This window comes from Lytechinus variegatus, chromosome 19 (assembly GCF_018143015.1).
Source record: "Lytechinus variegatus isolate NC3 chromosome 19, Lvar_3.0, whole genome shotgun sequence".
NCBI lineage: Eukaryota > Metazoa > Echinodermata > Echinoidea > Temnopleuroida > Toxopneustidae > Lytechinus > Lytechinus variegatus.
In genome coordinates, this window is record NC_054758.1 from 18,013,888 (window position 1) to 18,035,937 (window position 22,050).

General features: G+C 36.8%; 1 protein-coding gene across 1 annotated transcript; it reads right to left on the bottom strand.

Moving 5' to 3' along the window:
• Positions 1-5,109: 5,109 nt before the first annotated feature.
• LOC121406303 (aqualysin-1-like) lies at positions 5,110-19,141 on the bottom strand. The gene is made up of 10 exons (XM_041597316.1): positions 18,967-19,141; positions 17,109-17,221; positions 16,562-16,684; positions 15,259-15,382; positions 13,770-13,879; positions 12,521-12,662; positions 10,344-10,534; positions 7,692-7,863; positions 6,354-6,472; positions 5,110-5,867 (listed from the first exon to the last, which is right to left on the bottom strand). The coding sequence occupies exons 2-9, from the start codon at positions 17,214-17,216 to the stop codon at positions 6,360-6,362; spliced, it is 1,083 nt and encodes a 360-aa protein (XP_041453250.1). The 5' UTR covers positions 17,217-17,221; positions 18,967-19,141; the 3' UTR covers positions 5,110-5,867; positions 6,354-6,359.
• Between the last annotated feature and the right edge of the window lie 2,909 nt (positions 19,142-22,050).

Sequence of the window (22,050 nt, forward strand, 5' to 3'; positions counted from 1 at the left end):
AAAAATTTTAAAGCTCGCCCTTTTCTTTTCCAAATATAGGCCTACACTATATACATCTAACCTTGTATAAAGCTGAATCCAACATTTTAAGTGTAGGGTAGAACCATTTAAAGTAAATGCAACATTTAGAAAATGTTTTCACTCCTACAAATTTTCAAATGTTAAGTTAAAATTTCTTGTTTTTAGAGTGTATATATCATTCTCTTTGCTGTATTGATCTTGTATGGATTCATTGACCTCTCTCTCTCTCCCTTTATGCTCTAACCCTTTTGGGTCTTCATATCTTAGAGAGTATTTGGTTAAATAAGGGTGGATAACGGTTTGGGTAAATTCCTCAAAATCTGCTTGTCACAATTCTAATTAATTTCTACATGATATGATTGTGCCCTAAAACAGTTATGATGTGGATGACATGAAATGAAATGGTGTTTTACATAATTCATTTTTCAATTTCCCCTGTAATACTAACAATTCGGGAAATCCGATCGGGTTTTAGTGCCGCTCCCAGCCGTTAGCGTGTGAATGGAGCTGCCTCCCTCTATTCTCCGAAATCCACGCATTTATTTTGCATGCACTGCACTCCTCCGGCTAGCTCTCTGCATTATGCATGCATATGTATTGACACTTCCCTTTTGGTATTTGCTGGATTTCATGTTTGAAGCTCTTTCTATATACAGACAAGTGCCCATCGACTGACTGAGGGTCACAAGGAGGAGGAAGGGCTTCCTCCCACAAGGGCCCCCTTTTTATTTTTTCCACGTTAGGTAGGTTAAAGGCGTTTGTCCCCTGGAAAGATCAAACCTCAAGATGTTGATGGACCTGAATCCCGGGGGGGGGGGGCACTTGACCAGAAAAGTGGTAGGGGTGTGCCGCGGGAGAGACAAAAAACGGGGGCCTTGGAGCGGGCTTATTGTAAAAAGGAGGGTCCTCGGAACGGGCTTCGGAACTACAGTTTTGTGAAAACGGGGGTCCCTGGAACGGATCGTCAGCGTGTGAGTACGTGCGTATATGCATCCCTATGGAACGGGCAGCGCGTTTCCGTTTTACACCCTGGCGAAGGCATTTTCCGGAAAAGTAGCTAAAAAGCGACTAGTGAAGAGTCTACGTCTACGTTTGTTTACATTATCATCTGGGCGCGCGATCCAAAGTCCGCACCGAAGTTATCCGCAGAACAAGAAAACTAGAACATACCGTACTGTCTTGCAAATGCAGCTGCATGAGCTTATACTTTCCAGGTTTGATCATTTGCCTTGCCGACTTGCTGATGTCTGTCTTTCTCTCTATCTGTCTATATATCTATCTCTCAAATTCTATCTCTATCTATGTAACTGCAGTATCTATCTATCTAATAATCTTCTCTGTCTCTCTCATTCTTTATCTAACATCTATCTCAAATCTCTCTATCCATCCATCTGTCTGTCTTTCTCTATTTCTCTCTCTCTACCTACCTATGTAACTACAGTATCTATCTGTTAATTTGTCGCTCTTCTCTCTCATTCTTGATCTATCTGACATCTATCTATCTCTCAAATTCTTTATCTCTCTATCCATCTGTCTGTTTTTCTCTATTTCTCTCTATCTATATATCTATGTATCTATCTATCTGTTAATTTGTCTTCTCTTTCTCTCTCATTCTTTATCTTTCTATCTATCTAACATCTATCTATCTGTCTCTCAAATTCTCTATCTCTCTCTCTCTAGCATTTTCTCTCTTTCTCTTTGTCCGTCCATATTTCTATCTACAACATCTCTCTCTCTCTCTTTCTATCTATCTATCTATCTATCTATCCACCTCTCTCTCTCTCTCTATTTCTATCTATCTATCTGTCTATCTTGTCTCTTTTTATTTATCAGTCTTCTATCTATCTTTCGGCAGCAGCAGCAGCTTCTAAGTGTATCAATCCATCAAACTTCAATTTGTCTTTCCATTATAAGTATCTGTTTATTTTGATTTTGTCTGTCATTCTATTCATTTAGTTAATAATTTATTTTTATAAAAAAAAAACTATCATAAACAACGCGACTGCAAAAGCACATTCGGATTTCACTCCTGACTGCCGCTCTCTCTGTACATGAAGTGCCGAGGAACTCTGTGCTCTGATCAGTAACTGTGCAAATTGCATGCGGTGGTGGACTCGCCTGTGTCGCACGCTGCATGCAACCAGCGACGTGTGTAGACTCTTCACTAGTCGCTTTTTGGCTACTTTTCCGGAAAATGCCTTCGCCAGGGTGTAAAACGGAAACGCGCGAACGGGCAAGCGTGCATGATGCAGCTAGCGCGGCCTCCGCCGGCTGCGCTCTCGCAGAGACGATGGTTGGACAGCGCTCTGCGGCCGCTTTTCACCAAACTTGCAGCAGATCAATGCGACCGGAACGGCGCAACGAAAAATATGCGAAGCCTTGGAGCGGATTTTTTTCTCGTAAAGAACAAAACGCTATACCTTGGAGCGGCTTTCTTTGTTTTTTTCTCAATAACACAAAAATGCTATGCCTTGGAACGGAAATTTGGGTGTGAAAATGGGGGTCCCCTCCGCGGCACATACCCACTATGCATTATATACTGAGTGCCCCCCCTGGGACCTGAATCCACCGACGGGACTGGGGACAGTCGTAACCCCGTAACACTGGTACGGGTGTGGGAGGGGGCTCTTCTTTCTTTGCCTGTCTCTCTTTCAGTCATTCCAAATCAGTTCATTTTTCCCTATCTTACACTGTCTTCTTGATCTCATAAATCCTTTCTTCCTCTGTCTTTACGTACTTTACGGGTCAATAAAACCCCAGAAAATTATCTTAGGCCACTGAGATTATTTGAATTGTAAAGAAAACAACAACAAATATATCACAAATGATGCTTGGTACACTGAGAATTCAGAGTACAGAAAACTTGTTAAAATGTTAGCCCCCCCTTGTTAGAATGATTTTCTTTCATATAATATCACATAGATCATCGATCAACGACCTTATATCGTATGTATTAAATGTTTTGTTTTGTTCGTTTTTTCATAGAAAAAAAGGAACGAATATACAAGAAATGATTGAAAAAAAGGGAAAAAATAAAAAATGAAAATAATATTAGTCAATAAAATTGTTACCCAACTCTTTATACAGTGAGTGGCAAAAATAGTCAAATATGACTTATTGTCAAATAAAAACAAGGAATGGAATGGAAATGGCACCGCCGCTTGATCCGTACGCGGGAACAAAATGTAGTCCGCTGAAAAGAGGAGTTGTCCAGTCTATAGTCACACAGTTTTGCTACGCCCGTTCTGTACGCATTTATTCGATGATAATTCCGATGCATAACGTGACAACAAACGGCAGAGCAGAACAAAATAAAATACTTCAACGATACGAACCTCACTGAACTTAGTCCTATTCCTTGGAAGTTTTAGATTGCAATATATATTTTTTGGTTCATAATAATGCAAAGATAAGGATAAGTTTTATTTTTAGTTTTTGAGATTAGGTTTATGCTTGGCTTAACTTGCATATCTTCCTTCCGAGCAATTGTCGCCGGAGCAAATGTCAAGTAAACCCCCTCTTTTATCGATCTCTCTTCTTTCCTCCATATACGGACGTATGACTATCTTTCTCTGTCATTCTCTCTCATTTTCCTTATTCATCTGTTCCCCTTATCCTCCGCTCGTCTCTCCTTCTTTATCGCACTTCCTCACTTTTCTTTAACTTCTTCCCCACCCGGCTTTCTTTCATTATGCGTCTTACTTAATCTCCTCAATAGCGAGTTTCCGCAGCGGGAACGGATTCTAGAACATAGTGAATGGATTGAAAATGCCAATCAAATCACAATGGAAAGCTCAAAGGTTTTTGTCGAAAATTGATAAACCGGGAGATCATTTTTTTAAAAATCATTTTAAAGGTTGGGAGCTGGCGAAACATTGCAAATAATATGCCGTTTGTCCGGTTATTTCTAATTCGTGTCATGCCAATTCCTCCAATTGCCAACTCATCTACGATCATTTGGCCTACCATCAGTTCGTCTACTCCCCAAATTGTCTAATACTGTCATTAAGTCTAAAGCCATTCATTCTTTAACCAGTTGGTCCATATACCATTTGGTCTAATTAAGCTGAAAGTGTTAATTGTGCAAAATATAGGAAAAGAAAATAGGGATTTGAGCAACTGGTAATAGACGAACTGGTTAGTAGACGAAGTGATAATTGGACCAAATGGTTATTGGACCAAATTAATGTTAGACGGAATGTTAATGGGCGTTATGGCATTAGACTAAATGCAGGTAAACCATTGTGGTGAGTGGACGAGTTGGCAGTGGACGAATTGGCAATTCATCGTTTGTCCAATGTCCCAGATGACAATGATGTTTTGATTCACAGATTTTCGACAAAGACTGCTTTGTAATGAAGACTCTATGTTCCAGAAAGCGTCTGGGAAATAGTTGCACGAACTCTTTATCTCTTTCTCTCCTTTATCGAATTCCATCATATTCATAATTTATTGGTTCGTGCGAAGTAATTGGTGTTCTACAACATAAAACTGAGGTTGTGTTTCAAATCTAAAGCTGGATATTACCATGGTTATAGATTGTCGTCTCCATCTTCCCTGCAAAGGGTATGGGAATATATCTAATGAGATGTAATCTGCAATCCACATTTAATTTGTTTCCTATTGACGTATATTGAAAGTGATTTGTTGCTATTTAAAGTTCCAGATATGTTGCGAAGATTGCTGAACAAACGTTAAGATATCCTCTTTTTAACTTCCAATTTGGAAAGCTCCACCCACTAGAGAGACAGCTCAGATTGCCTGTGACATCTTTCGGTCATCAGCAAACATCACTAGTTCAAAAACTTTAATTGAACTTGTGCCAAAATGAGATCTGATACTTCTCTTTAATGGTTGAGCTCAGAAAATTGAAAAAAAAATATTCTTTCAATATTTCTTTAAAAATATTTATCTATGAAATCATATTTGGATACTTTAAATGGCAACATGTGCACCAATGAGAATTAACTTCAATTTGTGTTACATAGGTACTTTAAGACGGCAATGTGTCATGTAAAGAATACCCATAATTTCCAGGACATAAGATTTGTTATACTACAAAAGTAAACCAGATACTACAATAAGTAATGCAGTTCAATTTAAATTTTATTCGGTAAAGATTCGATTATACATTTCGGTTATGATCGGTAAATGATAATGCAATGTCTTTTTAACTTTGGAGGGCTAACTTGGTGATGTTGATGAAAAAAACTTCATTGTAAAAGGCGTATTGCATTGTGAACATTCTTGTATAGAAGACATTCCAACCACCTAGTATCTCTTTGTAGATGAGACCAAAATCATTCTCTTGATGGCAATAACTACCAACAGATCTTCTTATCTATAATCTTGTTACAACACTCTCATGAAGAAAGAATCCCCACGATGCTTGCTCAACCGATATACAGTGAGAAATACATCTAGAATTTAAAGTATCGCCATGACTGATAGATGATTTTGAATGTTATCAATCATTAATTATGATCCCGTTATATCTTTTAGTTGCGTTTTTTAGTCATTTCTCAAAAAGAAAATTGTTGAAGGATATGGCCTTTACTGCACGTTAACAGTGCTTGTTCCGTAAAAGAAAGACCCCCCGTATTCTTGCATGGCTTAAAACAGCCTTTACACTACAGTTCTCCCACGTTTACATTAATACCGGTATGGAATGGAAGAAGCCTTTTGTAATAAAAGTAATTTCATGTTTATTTTTACCGCGTCATTTATTCATTCCAGGATAAGTCAAACACACAGATGCTCGTTTTCAAAGAAAATTGAACAGTTCATTTTTTTTTAAGTTTATGTTTCATAACTCTGCTTCGTTGCTGCTTGGAGCGGGCCGCCATCTGAAAACAAAACATATGGACACAAAATTTTAAAGTTTCAATCATATAGGCCGACGAGTACGCATCGGTTAAAACATGAATTCCAATTGGGGATCATGGATTGGAACTTCACAAGAGGATGAACTGCACTAGGCAAGACATCAATCTCTACTTGACCACTCTCTAACCAGGTTTTTTTTGAGAAGGCATATACAATACATGTGGAAACAAATGAAGTGCATTAGTCTATTTCAGCTGGACAGCTCTTTTAAGAAATCCCCACCGCAGTCATGTTAGGCTAGTGCATAGCACGAACGTCCTTGAAGAATATGTTAAGGTATGTTTAACATGGTCACTCTCCAGCCAGGGGCTATGGGCCTAAGTGTAGCTTGAAAAAAAGGAGGCCTATACCTTGTAACTTGTGTTCAATTCCGGGGTTCAAGTTTGGTATCTTTTGCTTGAATGTTCCCAAAGGTTTTGAAAAGGAACAGAGGGAATTATACTCACCACTCATTATCCGACGTAGAGAAGTTTATTAGGGCTATTGGATCCCACATCACTAATCTTATTGCTAGAAGCACTAGCAATCATACTGGAAGTGCTTTTGCCGAAAAGTGCTATGGCACCTATAAATTTTGAGCGGAGAAAAGTCAATGAATTAACGAGGCGTCATCCAGATATAAATTAATGTTCTAATTGCTGGTCGAACAGAGAATGTAGTAAGCATTTGTAGTTTGTGCCTACCAAAGATTATTCTTATCATTGTTACCGTAATTTGATGTTTTAATTATTCATATTGCCAGAAGTATATAAGTACTAATACTACTACTACTACTACTACTACTACTACTACTACTACTACTACTACTACTACTACTACTACTACTACTACTACTACTACTACTTCTACTACTACTACTACTACTACTACTACTACTACTACTACTACTACTACTACTACTACTACTAAAACTACTACACCTACTGCTACTGCTGCTGCTGCTGCTACTACTCGTTTTATTATTTATCACTACTCTCAGACTGTAAAGTCATTTCCCAAATAGTAAGTCCTATTTGGAAAATTTGAAAATGCCTTCACAAAAGTAATGTCATTGTATAAATAGTATATCATGTAGTGTCAAACATGCAATATTCTAAACTAGTTCAAAACACCCTAATCACGTGAAACTCAACCATTCACAAAAGGAAATAGTTTGATACATTTAGCAGCTTAATAACACTAATACTGCGCACTGATTGGTCATTGAGACCACACACCCGCCCAAATCCTAACGGTGCATCATGCATGGCTCTCCAATGTCACACTCACCACGTGGTAATCTCTTCAATTATCTGAGTTTTGTTTTGTAAACATTATTTAGCCAGTCAGAACTCTGGATTTTATGTTACTCAAAAATTTAAGAAATAGTGTTTTGTATCTTGATAGAAAAAGCCAGCTCCTGACCCATCTAAAAAGTGCCAAATACCAAGATACTGTAAGAAAGTACAGAGTATGAACTTTCTGTTGAATAGTACTTGTGCCCAAAACAAAAAGTTTTGCACAATTTTCAAGAGAAAACAGGGGTAAAATTCTGTTTGAGCAATTTTTTTTAACCTGAAATTCACTTATTTATCAAAATATTTTATTCATAAGAGAGTGACATTTACTCTTACTTTTGGGCAAGAATAAACAATTTTCCTTAATGTACAGTGGTTACAATTTTTGAGAAAGAAAGCCTCACATTACACGAGAATTTGCAGGGAGTTGAATTTATCCACGATAGGATTTTGCTCATCAGAATCGGGACCTGGAAACTGACTGAAATGAAAAAACGTGGGGCTTACCAGCAACATGAGGACAGGCCATCGAAGTTCCACTGATGGTTCTGGTTGCTGAATTAGACGTATACCAAGTAGATGTGATAGAAGTACCTGGAGCAAAGATGTCTAGGCAGTTACCGTAGTTGGAAAAAGAGGAGCGTTTGTCGCTGTTATCTGTAGCTCCAACTGTGATTGCCTGAAATTTTGAATTCCCCCCAAAATCACTTCAATTTAAAACGAAGATGGCAATATGCATAACATGTATACTAAGGCTCTTAGCATCTAGAAACAATTGAATTGTGCACAATGGAGAAGTGTGCTACGCTTCAACTTCTTTTAATCAGAAACAAGAGCGAGCCATCAACAAAGTGAAACTTTCCTTCTTTCGAACAATTGCCTGTTAACATCTTGATAATGCAGAGTAATAGTTTGTGCCAACGTTAAAGGTCAAGTCCATCCCAGAAATTTGTTGATTTTAATAATAGAGAAAAATCAAACAAGCATAACGCTGCAAATTTCATCGAAATCGGATGTAAAACAAAACAGTTAAATGCCCAACTAAGCGATATGCAAATGAGAGAGTCAATGGTGTTCTTCACTCACTATCTATTTTGTTTCTTATTATTTGAATTATACAATATTTCAATCTTTACAGACTTGACAATAAGGACCAACTTGACTTAACCATAAACTGTTACGATAATGGTAATTCCATATGTTCAGGGAGAAATAAAATTTTGTCTCACAGGACGATGAGGAGAAAATTAGAATTTTTCATATTTTATATAATAAAATACAAAAGAAGTAGTGAGTGGGTGACGTCATCAGTGTGCCAGTTTGCATACCAATTTTATGCATATAACTGTTTTGTGAAATTAAGTGAAACTTTAAAATGTCATAACTTTCTTATTTTACATCCAATTTTGATGAAATTCACAGTGTTTTGCTTGTTGGATTTTTCTACTTTTATTCAAATCAACCTTTTGTTGGAGTGGACATGCCCTTTAATTTGTTTGATATATTTACATCGGCGCAGAAACAGTCATAATGACGAGAGGCATGTTAACCTATTTTCCAATGTAGTCGTGAATATGTACCTATAACCCCACAGAAATATGAGGAGAAAACCAAACAGTATACGATTCAATAACTGATTTGCGGATAATGACCATCAAATCATTCGAGAAAATCGAAACGAATAATAAAGTAGATTATGCTTCGTTACAAATACCAATCATGATTCGTCTATGACGTATTTACGTTTCGATAGCCTTCTTTCATTTTGGAATAATCGATGGTATGGGTGTAGACATTGTAACTGCATATACACACTTAAAAATGTTGGGCAACATACTGTCCACGGTTTTGGGTAATGTATGTTGGTAACAAAAAATATATATATATATTCTGGGCGATTATTATCCAATTGAGCAAAAATTTATTACCGAATTATTAGTTTTTATTGTCCAAATTGGACAGATTTTAACCAATACTTGTGTGGACAGTATGTTGCCCAGTGTTGGTTAAAAGTTTGGCATTTGCTGCCCAACTATTCTAAGTGTGTAATCCGACCCAAATAAAAGAATGTTTTCAAGGGAAAGGAGATAGGTGAAAGACTGAACAATATCGGACAAACAATAAAAGAAGTTTTGAGCTGTTAAAACTTGTAGAAATGGGTAATCGCTATAGGCCTATACCCCTTTAAAATTGTGATGTCATAATGTCATAAGGTAAGAAACATGTTTCCTTTTCTCAAATACAAAAATGATAAAAATGTAATTAGAAAATTGTTTCAGTTCAAATTATTGTTTTTCATAAGGATATTAAACAATATGCTACCTTGTATTTATTTTGATTACTGCGCTAAGAGAATAAGTACTCGGGATAAAATCTAAATTCCTGATAATTAAAGGACAAGTCCATCCCAACAAAAAGTTGATTTGAATAAAAAGAGAAAAATCCACGACTGTAAACACTGAAAATTTCATCAAAATCGGATGTAAAATAAAAATGTTTTGACATTTTAAAGTTTCAAAAAAGAAATAGTGAGTGAAATCATCGACTCTCTCATTTGGATGTAACTGGTTCGTTCATATAACCATGGACCTACCATGATATAATCATTTTGTTCAAAATAAGCGAAACTTTAATATGTCATAGCTTTCTTATTTTGTATCCGATTTTGATGAAATTTTCAGCATTGTGCTTGTCTGATTTTTCTCTATTGATTCTAATCAACATTTTTCTGAGGTGGACTTGACCTTTAAGTACATGATTCCAACCACATGTCATAATTTACTTACACAGTTGCCAACTCCTAATGGACATGGTTTTATAGATCCAAATTTTAAAATAGCCATAACTTTGTTATTGCCTGGCTGATTTCTTCCCAAATTTCATGATTTTGATTATTTTTACCCATCTCAAAAATCCAATGACCAGGGTTGGATTGCCTTTTAAATGGAATGAGAAGTGTATAGGTACAGAAATTATCCCCCTTTCCAGAATTTATTCCCGACCTAAATCATTCCAGCAAGCACATAAAACAAATGGCGGTTGCTGATTTCTACATGGGGATATAATCGTAGAAGAAAAAGAACATCGCACGGGTCATACGCTTGTGTAGGTCTTGGATTGGTTGAACCATCTCCCTCTCACGTCCCTGGTTGAACTTACCGTCGAAGCACGTGCAGGAGAAGAGTAGCAGGCATTGATATTACTATTACCAGCAGCCACGGCGGTTGGAACCCCAGAAGAAACAAGTTGTTCGACAGCAGTGTCTAAAGATGCAGAGATCCCTCCTCCCAGCGACATTGAAGCAATGTCCTTGTTGTCCTTTCCTTTATTTTCCTTTACATAATCCACCCCTGTGTGAAAAAAAAAAACGTTTCTAACGCTTAAAGGCCAAGTCCACCCCAGATTTACAAAAAAAAACACAAAAAAAAACCAAGTGCACACCTAGTAACCAATAATGCATATATATATAGCATTTCCATTTCTTTGAAAGCAGGATAAAAGAGCATTGTAGATTAAATGCCTTGCTCACGGGCATAGGTGCCGCGACCGGGGATCGAACCCCGGACATTCCATGTATAGCCAGGCGCCTTAGACCACTCGGCCACGGCACCTGCACATTGAAAATTGTTGATTTGAATCGATAGAGAAAAATCAAACAAACATAACGCTGCAAATTTCATGATCGGATGTAAAATAAGAAAGTTATGACATTTTTAAGTTTCGCTTATTTTTCACAAAACAGTTCAATGCACAACTCAGCGATATGCAAATGAGAAAGTCGATGATGTCCATCACTCACTATTTCTTTTGTTTTTTATTGTTTGAATAATACAATATTTCAATTTGTACAGATTTGACAATAAGGACCAACTTAATTTAACCATAAGCTGTTAAAATAGTGGTAATTCCACGTGTTCAGGAAGAAATAAAACCTTTTTTCACTTGACAAGGAGGAGAAAATTAGAATATTTCATATAATAAAATACAAAAGAAATAGTGAGTGGGTGACGTCATCAGTCTGCCAATTTGCATACCGACCAGGATGTGCATAATAAACTGTTTTGTGAAATTAAGCGAAACTTTAAAATGTTATAACTTTCTTATTTTACATCCGATGAAATTGATGAAATTTTCAGTGTTTTGCTTGTTATATTTTTCTCCTTTTTTTTCAAATCAACATTTTGTTGGGGTGGACTTGTCCTTTAAATTCGTGTTCAACCAGAACCAAGAACGTGAGTCACGTCCCTGGTTCAACCAATTGCGCTCATGAGCCAAACGCTTTCGTGCAATGGATTGAACTGAGCCTCAACTCAAATTCAAATTTATTTATTTCACTTCCATCAAACAAAAACAAATTGTATACCATATATAAACATAAATATTTGTATCCGTTGCAAACAAAATTAATGATACATATGTTGGGAAAAACACTTCGACAATTTGGGCAACACATTGTAGGTTTTTAATATGTATACTATTTTTCAATAGAAATTAAATTAAGATGGAAATTGAGGGACCCACTAAAAAGCAATGCTTGTACAATGTGGCCCCTCAAAATTATATAGATAACACAACAAATAACAAAATACCAAAGTATAAATACAGATAATCAAATGAGAAAAAAATAAATGAGAGGGAAATACTCACAAAATAAATACAAAGTTATCAAAAATATATAGTTTGATAAAGGACAAAACAACCGTCCTAATAATATCCACCCTTCCCCACCCCCCCCCTAGAAAAAGAGAAAAAAAAGGGGAGAATGCCCTGAGAATATGGATGTGTGCTGCTGTACGTAGATAGAACACATGCCGTCGTGGACTCAAGCAAACTGGTTTCAATGATGTGTATAAAAGGAGAAAAATATATAAAATAATCTGGAAAGAATATAGTGCACGAAAAATGCAATTGATGCCGTAAACAAATAACCGGTAGGAAGGCGGAAAAGCGGACAGGAGAGGAAAAAATAGAGGAGAGGATAGACACAATAATGAGCACATCTAAGAAGGACTTGTGTCAGATTTTTTTTTTTTTAATAAAAAAGGATAATAATTATTTTATGTTTTGATTGTAGTATTTAAAGTAATAATGATGACTTGACAGAGATGATGAATTAAACTTAATTTGGGAGTATATTATAAGGTTTTAATAGAGATAATTTGTAGAGATAATTCGAGTGAGGATCGAGGATAGATCGCATAATGAACTCAATATGCATGCATTTTGTGTAATATGTCTTGGATTGTGATGTATTGGATGGTATTGTATTGGTGTATTATTATCACATCACAAATCTTTTGTCGTCAACACTTTGCATGTAATTCATGAGAGCTTACCTGAGATAACACCGCTAGTGGTACCCGATCCCTCACAGTTCAAGACTTTGACTCCCTTGATGTTAACTTTGGTCGCGACACCATAGGTATCGGAGCCAACTGTCCCAGCGCAGTGGGTTCCATGACCGTTACAATCACCAGCCTGTAAAATCAAGAAAGTAAAAAGCCCTTTTTACACAGAAATATGAAATAAATTTGAATTCTTGGAGTAAACTAAGAAAAAGGAGAGTGGGACATGAGATCATCGGTCCTCATATTTTCTACCAATTTCGTCACGCATTAACTTGATGAAATTGAAATCCAATAGCTTCATATAATGGTATCGGTTAAAAAAAGATTTCAGCATTTTCCGCTGAGAATTGTACTTTACTTTAAATAGCATATTCAAATAGCATTGCTTTAGTATCTTAAGGAAACTAAATATTGGATATCTTTTATGGTTGACTCGTGTGACCACATTTGCTATATTGCCTTTGTTCTTTTCATTATCTATAAACAGTTAACGCAGTTTTTTTTACTGCCATTAATTTTGTGTATAATTGGGGTGATTAGATAGGCACTTGACAAAAATGTTAACAGTTATTCAAATTAATATGATGCAAATAACATTGTTTTACTGAATTATTGTTATGAAACATCACAATGCCAAAGTCATTATACTCGTCTCACTCTGATTTGTTGATATATATATAATAATGCAGCATGAGTACATAAAATACAATGGCAACAAATTATATACCTGTAGTTTCGGCCCTCAATATTGTACAATTCCACTTTTTATTTCAACACCTCTGTTTCCCTGCTAGATTCATGAATATTCACTTTTTAGTAGTTTCTGTATGAATACATGTATGTATGTATATATATATATATATATATATATATATATATATATATAATAATCAAACTAAATGAAGAATAGTCAAAAATGCTAAATTATTTCACTTTAACTAGTTTCGTATTTAATTCTTCAGAAAGTGAAATATATATATATATATTCCATTTATGCTCAATTTTAAACTTTTTTTTTATTTACGAGGTAAGAATGTTTGTAAAATTGTACCGATTTATATTACTCTGTATTATGTTTGAAAGGAAATGAATAAAAGAATATACCCCCCACACACACACATGCAGGACTAAAATGCCATTCCGGTCATTTGATTGGCAGTTTCGTCTCTTCTTGAATTCCGGTATGTGTATGTCGCTAAGCAAAGACTCCCTATTATTGGATGACTGTAGTACTTACATTCGAATCACCTGCGAAGTTAGCCTTTTGCTGAGCACGACTACCAAACTCATTGTGGGAATCCCTGACGCCGGTATCGATTACCCACACAGTATATCCGCTTCCAGTGCCTGGGATTGAGTGAGAAATCATATTGAATACATTTATCATCGTCGTCGTCAGTGGCGGATCGTGACCCGAAGGAGACAAAGCATTGGATGGGCACAGCATTGTTCACAAACAATATAGTGCCCCTCCAATGCTTTGTCCCCTCCGGGTCACGGTCCACCACTGGTCGTCGTCATCATCATCGTCAATGTAATCATGGCCATCGATCATCTCTTTCTAAGTTTCATTATCATGTATAATGAAAAATGTGAATAGAAGATTCCCAAGAGCTATCTTCTTTTTTTTTTCTTCTGGTGAAGCCGAAAAGTGTCTGACCGGAATCGTACCCGGCTCCCCAGCTTCTGTTTCCATACGCTTAGGTCCAGCTGGGTTACGGCAGCTTATGACATGTCTTTGTCTGTCTGTGACAGTCAATATCATTTTCATAAGAGCCACGATCCTGTCTCTATGATCTAGTGGCCAAGTTGCAGGCAGGGTTTGCATCTTGACAGAAACATCCCCGAAGAGAGAGAGAAATGTCCAAATGGGTAGAGGGGTCTTGGGATCTTTTATCGAAGCCCCTCAAAGCAAGATCAAAGCTTAGCCTACCATTCTTTTATACTCACATTTCAAAATAAAAAAAGAAAACTTTTGCCAAACGATTAGAAAGAGAATAATGATAATAAAAAAAACCATAGAGTTTGTGTCGACGTTCCCTGAGGGCTAATTCTACCCATTTTGTCAAGGTTGAGAAATATCTCCGCCGGGAATCGAACCTGAGCCTTTTGGCTTTATGATCGCCAATGCCTTTTACCACACGAGACGAGAGTCTGTGGTTTCGGTAAGTCCTCTTGTCTACGAACGGAAATGGCATCAACGTCTACCAGACCTCTTTACTTCTATTTTGGTGGCAGATAAGTTGTTAGCAATGACAAACCGCGTACTTTAGCGTGTCAAGATAGTGTTTGGTTTTAACGTGCCATAAGTTGTGACTTTCCTATACGCTGGACCAACGTTTGCGTCCTTTCCGATGGACGAAGTGTTTTCTAGCTGCATTCACATATGAACTTAACACGGCTCAATTTCTAAAGTATGAATTATACCCAAAAGTGTAATACTGTGAAGCAATTTTTCTTTTCTTTGATTCCCAAGCAGGGACTTATTTTTTTCATATTATTTACAATTGTTTGATACAAAAGTGACATGCAAACAGTTAGTGATTTTACGAACCGTTACAAACCTCCAAAAATCTCCAAAACACGATTTCGAGATAATAATTGCGTTCAAAGTTTGGATGTGATTTCAGACGCTCGTAGCACAGACACGATTTCAGTATGCTGAGAAGGAAATACCCGAATTCAAAAACAAATTCAAAGAAAAAAAAAAGAAAGAAATATATTACCCCTTGGACTATATCCATTGTTAAGAGGGAGGCTCCTTTGGTCGATACGGTCTAGACCCCAGGTGACCTGAGCACGGTAGACGCCGTCCTGTTCAACGTACTCAACGGCGCGAAGTCCACGAACCTGTGTCAAAGATATTCGAGATGGAAAACGGAGATAAATATTGAATGATACGGTGTTAAGTGTACTGGTCAGGGGAGATGTTACGGGGAGAAGGTAAAACAGAAGAGACAGCAATAGAAGAAGAACAGAAGAGACAAAAGGAAAGGAGTCAGAAAAGGAAAACAAAAGAGGGAAGAAGAATATAAAAGAGATTTCTGGGAGGAGTAACACTATGTTACCATGTAATGAATTGAGAAAAATAACGTCACCTTTAGGTCGTTTTGGCAGCAACCCCCTACCCCTCCGAAATACCCCGGCACCAGCCCCTGGATAGTGTGAATCTCGAGGGGGGGGGGGAGGAGGCTTTAGTCTGCCCCCTTTGCCCAGAGTTTGTGAACATTCAGAATGTTTTAACGAGCAATGATGCCTCGTCGCCTACTCCATTTGACAGTCGAGATGCAGCATGCCGTTTAAGCTGCAAGGCTTTCTCCGCCCTTCCTTCTCGATTATTTGAGAGGGAATTTTGGCCATTATTTGGTAAGGGATGATAATTTTTGCATTGAAGTCGAAAACAGGCACTATTAGGACCACTTCATAATTGCGCATTGACACGTAAGCAAACTTCAGTACCTTGCCAATTTGATACATATGGTAAAGGGAGACAACTTAAAAAAGATCTACACCTGCGGGTGTTTCACAAAGAGTATATTATGATTTGCAATCACACGTAGATGCCGACGTACACAGCAAAAAGTGTGGTGTTAACGGGTGTACATAGAGGACCACATCAGTTATTTTACACTGGTGTTAAATTGACAGAGTTAGTTTAACACCTGTAGGTGTTATTTCAACACCTTTGGTTGTTACATTTACACTCTTTTGTGTTATATTCAATCTGTAGGGTGTTAGCTTAACACCACAGAGTGTGGTCTTCTATTAACACCAACTGGTGTGTTTTAACACCACAATTTTCACAGTGTACATAGTAACGTAACGTCCAATCTATTTAGTAATACCGCGGTAGTCATCTTACTATGATCATGATGTGACAATTGCGGTGGTGTCTTTTGTACCGCACGCAACAGAGACGCACTAAAATAGTTGTGAAACAACCCCCCCCCCCCTCTGGATGGATCGGATTGCATTGAAATATAAATGAAATGAAAAAAAGATGGAAATTGTAATAGACAATTAACTCACAATGTCGAGGACCTCATCGGAGAGGTCGGCAGCGAAGCCGTGGAGGACGTGTCTGAAAAGGTTACCTACTTTTCCACCAGAGAGACGAACGGTAGAAGCAATTTCATCGATGTTGAAATCGTCCTGTAATAAAATAGTTTGTTAAAAGTTGGAATGGATTCTCTTTGCACCCCCTGCGCCTCTGGAAGGAAATTAGGTCGATATGCTATAACGTAGAAACAACACATCATTTGGGAGTGACAGCAATTTTTTAAAAATAAAAATAACTTTTTGCTAGTCAAATTAATTTGGCCCAAAGACAGTCTGGCAAACTGTCTTTATTTAAAAGTGAAAACTTGTCTATTTTGCTTGTCAAATTATCTAACCAGAACCATCTTAAAAAAAATGAGAACTACTTTTTGTCCTTAGGAGCAGAAAGTTATAGGAGACAGTTGCGTTTAAGAGCATCAAAATAATTCAAATCCATATCGAATTTTTTCGATTACAATGCTCAATGGGCCTCTGATGATTACTCATTAAAACTGGCTACGGAAAACGTTATACTTACACGGAGCTTGATGATGTACTTTCCTGGGATGGGCTCAGAGTTCTTGAGCAGAGGGGCAAGCTCGGCCGTGGCAGCAGCCACAAACATGAGGGCTAGGAATACATGCATCGTGTCTGAAACAAACACAAATTTGAGCGTTTCTCTTTAGTGAACCAAGAATAGAGACAAATCTGATGTGACGTAAATGGTAATACAGATGCCTATCAAAATGATTGGTTAGATTCCATCATGTGACCAGCCCAAATTAAGCGTGATAACAATGAAAATAACTTTTTAGCAATATGCGCATGATTGGCATAGAGTAGTCAAAGAGCCAAAGTGGAGTTTTCGCCCCAAGGAGCACGACGGTCATAAGAACGTTGAAAATATATTGTCAGGTGCCCCTCGTGACAAGGAACGACCACGAAGACTTTGTCGAAAATTGGTCAATCAAAATAGCAGTTTCGTCCTATTCAAAAGACATATTTGCCAATTTTCGTCAGCTCCGAAAATCTTAGGACGAAACAGTTCAGGTTCCCCAATTTTCAACAAAGACCTCTCAGCTTGTTTGTAATTGGACGGTCATTTTTTAATACATTTACTGTGTTCTTAAGCCTCTCCCGGTTGCAGTTGCAAAAAAAAAAATCCCTGGTAAATCTTTTTCTAGACATACATTTCTTATACTTTAACTGGATAAGTGTCAAACGAGTTTCAATCAAGCAAAGGCGTTTTATTAGATTTTCCCAGACATAATTGTAAGTATGATTTATTTCGAATTACATGTAGTTTCGATTTAGGTATGACGTGTTCTGGATTCAAAACATCTTCACACGTTGGACGAAGTGTGCTAGAAATTGTATTCGTTTGAAAGTTGCAATTTATGTTTATTCTTTCTGCGCATTCTTAACGAAACAAGGAGTTGGTGACCTTATCTAATGGAACCTTCTTATAAAACAAGAAGTTTATATAAATGGATGAAGAGAGCAGTGGTAGGCGTAGCTTAAATCAAGGTTCCCCAGAGCTATCTACCCTTTGGAAAAATTGGTGATGCCGAAAAAATGTCTCTGCCGGGAATCGAACCCGGGCCCCCAGCTTTGAACGCCGGTGCCTTAACCACTAGACCACAGAGACGGGTTAGTGGTTAGGGCGAACCCAATCCAATTGACCGTCAGATAGACAGATTTTCGACACTTTACCAATTATAATTTCCATATATACAACGATATTACATTTCTCGTGTTGGACATATTATGAGATAAAAGAGGTAATGAAGCTAACAGATTTTATTTCCTAGTCAAAATTTCCGACGTAAATTCCGTCTTCTTCAGGGATACAATAAAGCTCACAGTGACAAGATATGGAAATAAAAGATGCATTCATAATTATGGTAGTCATAGAAACATACACACATATACCGCAGTCGGCATTAGTAAATGCACTACCCCCAAAGTTGCCGCTGGACAGACAACTACATGTATACATGTATAGATGCAACATGCAGAAATATATTTAAAGCACAATGCAAGCAATATTCTTGATTTTTAAATTGACGAAATGATACTATTTTTGTTTTTAATTTAAACGGACAGAAAGAATTTGATTTGTGTCTGGACATCTACCCCGTCCCATTAAGTACATTGCAATCAAAGCGCTCAATTCTTGGTTTAAATACCTTAACCATGTTAACAGTGTTCCTGAATGTCTTGACCTTTCCCAAGTCATCCATTCCAGTTTGACGCAGACCATCAAACAGAAGAGATGCAATTGGGACTGACTATTGACGTCTCTAGACTAATGACAAGAAACTTTTCAGACTTAAAAAAAAATATACCTAAATGAAAATACTGTCCTTCTGAATGATCAGAAGCCTTCAACTCACCAGGTTCTAGACGTCAAAGCAGTGTTGATCTGGAAGAGAGCTTCTGGAGGTCTTCAGAGTGATGATCTAGTTGAGCGCTGATCAGATCTGATGATGAGCTAGGCTGGATGAGCTGTATTTAAGTCTTCATGAAGCAACAGATGCAACTTTCTCAAGAAGCGCGTGATGCGTCACTAAGGGCAAAGGACGAAGAAACCTCGTGATGAAACAACTATGCACGTAAGCAAGATCTTTTAATTCTATTGTCATTCTTTTTGAGTTTTATTAAAATCTAAACTGCATCACAGGCAAGATCTTTTATTTTCTTTAAAAATTATCTCAACCTGATAAGCTCCCAAACTTTAGCACGAGAAAGATCTATTAATTTTATTAAATATGAGTTTATATTTCATAACTTCCCAAATGCAAACAAAAGTAATGACTTTCGAGTCGATGACCCGTAAGTGCCTAAACTGCAGTACAAGAAAGATCTTTAATACTTATTTCGATTTTCATATTTCATAATTTCCTAACCGCAACTATAATCAATAACTGTCGGGGGGGGGGGGGGGTTGTTACTCTGGCAGCTCCTTAACTCCAGTACAATCGAGATGCTTTATTTCTTTTGACAGTCTATGTACTATGTGTTATGGACAAAAACGGCAGCAAAGCTATATATCTTTATTTTACAATGTATTCTTTTTGAATAACGTATGTTCCGAATTGCAGATTCAAGCACTAACCTATATGGTCTGAATTTAGTTTAATATCTTGTTTACAGTTGTGGTTGAACTACATTTATGGATGGCCGATTATTGGATGCAGTATTTCTCTAACAGAAGGGTGCAAATTCGTCAGTACATTTGGTGCCCAATTCATTCTGAACTGTCTGAGAAAAATATTTCAAACAGTTTCCTTCCCCCATTAAACTCATTAGAACAGAATACAGTAAAAATAAGAAGTATACAATGTAAAATATGTTTTGACATTTTGGCTTCCCATAATTTAACCACATATTTCGATCATAGTTGAAGTCGACTTCAGAAACCGGGCCTCTGTCTATAGTGTGCTTGCTTTCCTTACTGCTAAAGTGCATATATATAGGAAGAAAAATATGCAGGTTCTTTTAATACATTAGTACTTCTTTAGAGAAATCCTGAATTGAACATGATTTGACTTGAGATTGGTGGAAAAAAACATGAATATTGTGTATTGGTGCCATTTGGGATGCTGGTATGAGGGCATTTCATTTTTGCTACGTGGTGAGAGATAACAGACCAAAAAGTTCGTTGGCCCTACAGCCTGTTAGGCGTCTACGGAACAAAAACGGATATTTTTTCCTATCATGATTGTGAAGCAAGCGCACGGTGTTCTAGAAGTAAATGATTATCAGGTAATGTTTTATATATATATATATATATATATATATATATATAATTTGTGATCGAGCGATGCGAGCGAGGGAATATTTCATCAAATAAGATTCAGAAAATAATACTACAGCTGGGGTAATAATATCCAAGTCCTTTGGAAGCGCATAGAGACATTATTCATAATGTGATATGCACTATACAAGAACTTTTTTTTTTTTGGGGGGGGGGCAAGAGCCCCCACCCATCTGTACGCTAGAGCATCTGATTGTTGCTCTTTGACATTGCCCTCCACGCCACACACATACATGAAGTTTGAAAAGTAACCGTTTTGCGGCACCTGAAGATGCTCAGCTAGTAAAAATGGTTGCCAAACAAACTATTTTAGGTGGTTACGCCAGGGATATATGGACATAATGAATGTTTTACCAGTAATCAATTTGATTGAAAATATAAAATTCATTTTGATTTGAATTCAAATAATAACCCTTGGTTAAATTTGAAAGCAAAGCGGAGTATGAAAGCGATATAAATGATTAATTTGAAACGTGGGCTAATTCAAACAACAAACGTGATAACAATGAATGGTGATAAAACCGCTCGAACTTTTTGAGATGCCTTAAAGGTATTAACTTTGTGAGCAGCCGATTTAAAAAATTCTCAAACCAAGATGAAACATGTATACAAGTGCATGTATTAGAACTAATAAAACCTGAAAACAACCATTATTGAGTATGAAAAGCTAAAACTACAAGGCAAACCCCGATTTTGTAAATAGGCGTCTTATAGACACCTAAATAGTACACATAAGTGTAGGGGATGAAATTAAGATGGTGTTTCCGGTCACTTTATATTTTAAATTTTTGAAGCACTAAATGATTATTTTCGAACGCAATTTTTTCTGGGCTTCATTTTTGTAACATATCACACACACAGATGACAAGTGTGACCTTCTAGCTCAGATTTTTAAAAAGTCAAACCAATGTTAACCAATCACTTTAATCGTGGCGGGCATAAATGAACTTTACTACAACAGAGGCAAGTTTTCCCCTTCATATCTTAACCTTATAATTGTACAAGTCAAGCAGGCAGGATCTCGAAAATGTGTTATATTTCATATCTCCTACACTCTAAAATTCGGTTTACCCAATATTGGGTAAAATGGGAACGTGCACGTTGGCTAGGCCAAAAGATACCAAATATTACACAACATAATATGTTGTGTTGAAATACCCAGCAAACATGCACGTTCCCTTCTTAACCAATATTGGGTAAAATTTTACTCAGTGTTTTATATTCCCTACTAGTGTTAAAATGCAGCATATGCAAGACTATACTATAATTATTTCACAGGAATATATGAAATACGTTTCTAATTGCATTGCAAACAATAGACCTTGTTAGTCCCATTAAAGTGCCAAGAGTGTATCGGAGTCCACTTTATTATCATTTTTATCATTATTGTCATCATTATTCATGGTTTATTTTGAATTTTATCTCACTGCCAATTCTACACAAATTTTGTAGATTTAAAAAAAGAATTTACGCCCAACGGTGTTATATTTTTTGCAAGACAGTCTATCACTTGCAGAAGATTATGACTGGATCAAATTGCTAAAAAAATTTAAGTTTGGAAAATTATTTAATAACAGTTAAACAACATAATTTCAAATTGCTGCATCTGATTTTGCCGTATAAAGAGAATTCAGTTCAATGGAATATCACATCAGACACG

Coding starts and splice junctions, on each gene's coding strand:
- LOC121406303 (XM_041597316.1), bottom strand. CDS start 17,216: ATGCATGTATTCCTAGCCCTCATGTTTGTGGCTGCTGCCACGGCCGAG. Junction 7,864..10,343: donor CTCCTGCACGTGCTTCGACG/GTAAGTTCAACC, acceptor TCAAAATTTCAG/GCAATCACAGTTGGAGCTAC. Junction 6,473..7,691: donor GGCCTGTCCTCATGTTGCTG/GTAAGCCCCACG, acceptor CAAAATTTATAG/GTGCCATAGCACTTTTCGGC.